Here is a 4,784-nt window from a genome sequence, read left to right on the forward strand (position 1 = left end):
ATCTTTTGTGCTTAGTAATGGTGCCTAGATGGATGACACTAGAAACATGAATATTATTTCTATATGGAAGTGAAACCTTGGTTTCAAGTGTCTTTTTGACCTACAATTCTTGAAACCTACATGGATCTACCTTCTAGGCCTTCTATTATAATTTGGAATATCAAGGTCTTTAGAGGCATAGCAGACTTTTTAGTCTCCCTTATTTTGGTGGATAGGATTGTCTAGAACATTTTTTGACTCCTTTTTACGTGGATTTGTATTAGTGTTGTGGTCAACACTATACTCCCAACCTATAATACACTAGAATCAACAAATAAGCATGTCTTGAAGCCATATATTACAAAAGTGAGAATTTCTTCTATCTAATTCTTAGGAACAAAGCCTTCTCCTGAACATTTGTGTTCGGTTTATGAACCCTTTGTTTGTCTCTACTATCTCTGACTTTATAGAAAATGCTACCCTCTCTTCCATTCCTAAGGTTCAACTTCTCAGTGGTGGTGTTCCATTTTTAAAGAGGCTCCCTATTAAAGTTGTTGTCTCCTTCATGCACAAAGATGAATTAGATATGGCTATTGTCCATATTTATCTTAACAAGCATATTTTGGCTCTTTGGGAAGGTTTCCTATCTTTGTCTTCCATGGCACATGGATCAGCCCCTAAGTTGGACTCTATTTTAGGAAGAAAAAAAAAATATACTATTTACCCCTTTGTCTTCCCCCTCCCTTGTCTCTTGGAAACACCTAAAGACCTAATAACTCACCTCTAAGTTTAAAGATCTTCTCCTACTATGGATAATTTTTCTACCCCTTCTTATAGTGAGCTTTATAGGAGCGTTATTGATGAAAAAAAAGTCTAGAAAAAACTAGATCTTGTGAATTGCAATAAAAAGGATTAGTTTTATGGTAAAGACAAAAATGAGATGGGAGATGATTTATAATTAGATTATAGTAACAATACAACATTGGAAAGATTTACAAATAATAGTAAAAAAGATAAAATATGGACTTGTAGGTTGGTTGGTGTAAGGTCTGAACACTTTAGGACATAGTTGTATTTAGACTTAAATTTTACTTAGTCTTTTTATTGTAAGAAATGACTTAATGTAATTTGAGAAGTCTTAGAAACCATACTAAGAAGCATTTTCTGAAGTCTCCTATTAAGGAAATACAATTTTTAAATGTGTTATGATACATGAAACATAATATAATACTCAAGGGTTTATGAAGATTGCTCTTGATATCTGGGTGAATGCTCTTTGGGAGGTCTTTCTATTTTTGAAATTATTACGAAAAACAAATTATCATATAAAAATAATTAATCATAAAGATAAATTATGTTCCAATAATGCATCTAATATTTGCACAACTATTTTGATTTTGATTATTTTGTAATTTATTATAAAATATAAATTAGTGTTTTTTCTATAATTGTTATTTAATAGCATCTCTATAGAGAAGAAAATATAGATATATTAATGAACAATTATGTATTCAAATTGAATTATTTATACCAAATTTATTACTCACTTTTAACTTAACACAAATGTTTAAAAAAATTCTAAATCAAGATGTTGAATATAAAGAAATATTACATTGAGAAGAAACACTTAAATAATTTAATAATAGATTGCCCGTAAAACACATTATTTAAGATAATCATAATATTTCGAAATTCTTTTTATGTGGAATACAAAATCACAATATTATGTTATTAAATTATTCCATACAATTTAATGTTCAACAGTTACATCCATAATTTGGTCGACTCTGAAGAATAATAAAAGGAGAATCGTCCACAACCCAATATAAAACGAAGACGTGATCAGTAAAATTGATATGCAAGTCTATTAGAATTCTGTTTTGTATAGCAAATGTGCAATAAAAACAGTAAACCTTTCTCTAATGTGAAAAATCCCAATAAGAAGAAAAACTATTCTTGACAATAGCCTCCTGGTATAGAAACATAGAAAACTAAACACAGACACACTCCTTAAACGTCGTCCTTCAGTGTGGACCAGAGGCTTACGACGGTTTCTGCATGCACAATAAACTCTACGATTACAAATACAAATTACATAGAAATCTAAACACAGACACACTCCTTAAACGTTCTTCTTCAGTGAGGACCAGAGGCTTACGACGGTTTCTGCAAACACAATAATCGCTATGATTACGGCCAAGACGAGCCATGGTTTTGAGAAATATTCCTCCCATAATTCAGCGAACCAGACCGCCCACTGCTGACCGATGTACTGATTCAGATCCCTGGTGATATCATCAAATTGATTGCATTTCGGTATCCATCTTGAACTGTTCATATCGCTCCACATCCTAGCCACCTCTTTGCTGTCACCCAGATTGTTCATAATGATTTTCTCCTCCCTCAAAACGTCTGCATCTTTTTCAGTTTCAGCCAACTGTGACATGAACAGGACAAATCGAGTGACAACTTTCTGATCTTCATCACTACTTGTCTCTAAAAGCTCACTGCTTCCACTTTTATAGCACGCCTCATATGCCAATAAATTTCTGAAAATTGCTTCGGTCCAGACCCCAACATCAATTTGTGGAAGATGCAGCGTGGCAGTCTTCGTGTCGAAACAGATGTCATGGATCCCGCCACGATCCATCACTTTGAACACAACTCCTGCTCTTTTAAGTTTGTCTGCTCCATATGGAAGATACCGTTCCTCGCTTATCTCAGGAACTTCCTTTTTCCTGACACAAGGACTAACAAGACAGTATAAAAACTGAAGCACACGGGATCTGAAATCACAATCGGAACCAGATGAGTCAGAAACGGATGAAGCCAGCCTTATTAGGTTCTTCTTATAAGAAAACCATGAACCTCTGGAGACAAGCGTAAGCCTTAAGCAATCCAAGAGGTGTTTGCATCCAACCAAATTGAGAGTGCTATTACAAGGCCATGGAGTTTGGGACTTTATAGGGGAAATATGCAAACATAGATGGCGGAGCAAGTCCTCCAATATGGTCTTCTTCTGTGTTACCTCCATTGCTTTCTCAAGAACCACCATTGGCAGTTGGTTCTCAAGTTTCATCACATCCATTAAAATGGCGAAGAGCACAGGATTGTTACTGCGTTCATAGAAAACAGGATGGCTAGAACTTACCTGAGCAGAGGTATCGTCCCATCCATTGTAAACTAGCGAAAGGGTGCTGCTGATGTCGATACCATCCTCGTGTTTATTGAAACCCATTACGAAAGTGTTGAGAAATTCAAGCAAAAAAGCCACATCTACAAAGCACATCTGAGCAAATTTCTTTAGAGGGATACGAGATAAATCTCTGTCATATTTATCAATCACTTTCTTCCGTTCACATACCTCTATCAGAGCCTGAAGCTTTTGCCTGTGCTTTGGATCATCGGAAAGCTGCCAGAATTTTCTTGCGGCTAACAACTTGTCCGATTCCATTCCATCAAGCTCCTTGCGCCGCTCCTTTTCTTTCTCTGTGAGTGACTGGTCTACCTTCTTGCCATAATACTGGGGAGAGTAATTATGGTAAGGGCCCAAAGATACCATGGTGGGATGGTAGAACTTGGTGCTTTGGCCTAGAATGGCTATCGGCACAGTGAGAATGCATGCTTCTTTCCTATCCCTCGCTTCCTTGGCCGTTTCGGCCTTGGAAACAATCTCCACAATGAAATCATTAAAACTGCGTGCCATATCAAAACTCATTTTTCCAGCAAGGACTAAGATATCATATAATTTAGAACAATTTGTTTAAGGAATATCGCTTGCCACTTCTTATAACACATCTTGACGTGTATGGATAACGTTTCTTTACCTTCGTAATCTCGGCATATCTGAGTTTCGGGTTAGTGTCAATTTTACAGCTCTCCAATGATTAATGTACGTTCACTACATAAACAATACGAGAATTTGCTCGAATTTCAGCACAGTACACTGTTAAACATTATGTATGTATTTTGGTAAGGTGATTGTACAGAGATTTGTTCCGTGATGTCGACTTCCTAGTTCGGTGAAAGATCGTGTAAATTCCTTCGTAAGGAAAAAGAAAAAGATCTCCTACGCCAATTATCTTTTTCTTTTTGGTTGTCTGAGAATACTTAATCGTGAAAGCCGCGTTTGTCGCTTTTCCAAAGAAGCTATTCAAGGAAAAGCATACAGGGAGGCGTAGACAGAAGATCTCTTTATTTTTTATAAGCAAGGTGTATTTAAAGCTACACGATGTGAAAATAGAAGATAGACAGAACATAACTTTTACAATTATTTTAACTTTTGTAAGCAATGTATATTTAAAGCAGAAAACATAACTTTTACAAAATTATGTTTAATAAAATATAAGATGGTAAACTTTTTAGTGTCTAATTCTTAATATTAGGAGTCTTCTAAATAACAAGATTCAAGATGTTAAAAATATTCATTTTTTATATTTTCACATTTATTTATGAGAGTAAATGTTATATTGTTGGTTGTTTCAGAATTGCCTTTGTCACTTTTCCAAAGAAGTTATCTATGGAAACCATGTGGTTGAATCTTCAAGTACACAAGGAATTGTTGTCTCCATGAGTTTCTAAGGTCTTAGCCACACAATGTCAAGACATCTCTTTGTTTTTTTTATAAGCAAGGTATATTTAAAGCAAAAAACATAAATTTTACAAAAATGTGTTTAACAAAATACAAGACAGTGGACTTCTTCATGTCTAACACTTAATATTACTAGTCTTATAAATAAAAAGATACATTAAAAAATTCACTTATTATATTTTCAAATTTATTTATCAAAGTTAATGTTATATTC

General features: G+C 34.6%; 1 protein-coding gene across 1 annotated transcript; it reads right to left on the reverse strand.

Annotated features, from left to right (window-relative positions):
- Positions 1-2,101: 2,101 nt before the first annotated feature.
- On the reverse strand, positions 2,102-3,697 carry LOC149546463 (putative UPF0481 protein At3g02645). The gene has a single exon (XM_089793977.1). It carries the CDS (start codon positions 3,695-3,697, stop codon positions 2,102-2,104), a length of 1,596 nt encoding a protein of 531 aa, XP_089650103.1.
- Positions 3,698-4,784: the final 1,087 nt, after the last annotated feature.

The sequence above is a fragment of the Cupressus sempervirens genome, chromosome 7 (assembly GCF_028749045.1).
Source record: "Cupressus sempervirens isolate cs-2001-9-10 chromosome 7, ASM2874904v1, whole genome shotgun sequence".
NCBI classification, from domain to species: Eukaryota; Viridiplantae; Streptophyta; class Pinopsida; order Cupressales; family Cupressaceae; genus Cupressus; species Cupressus sempervirens.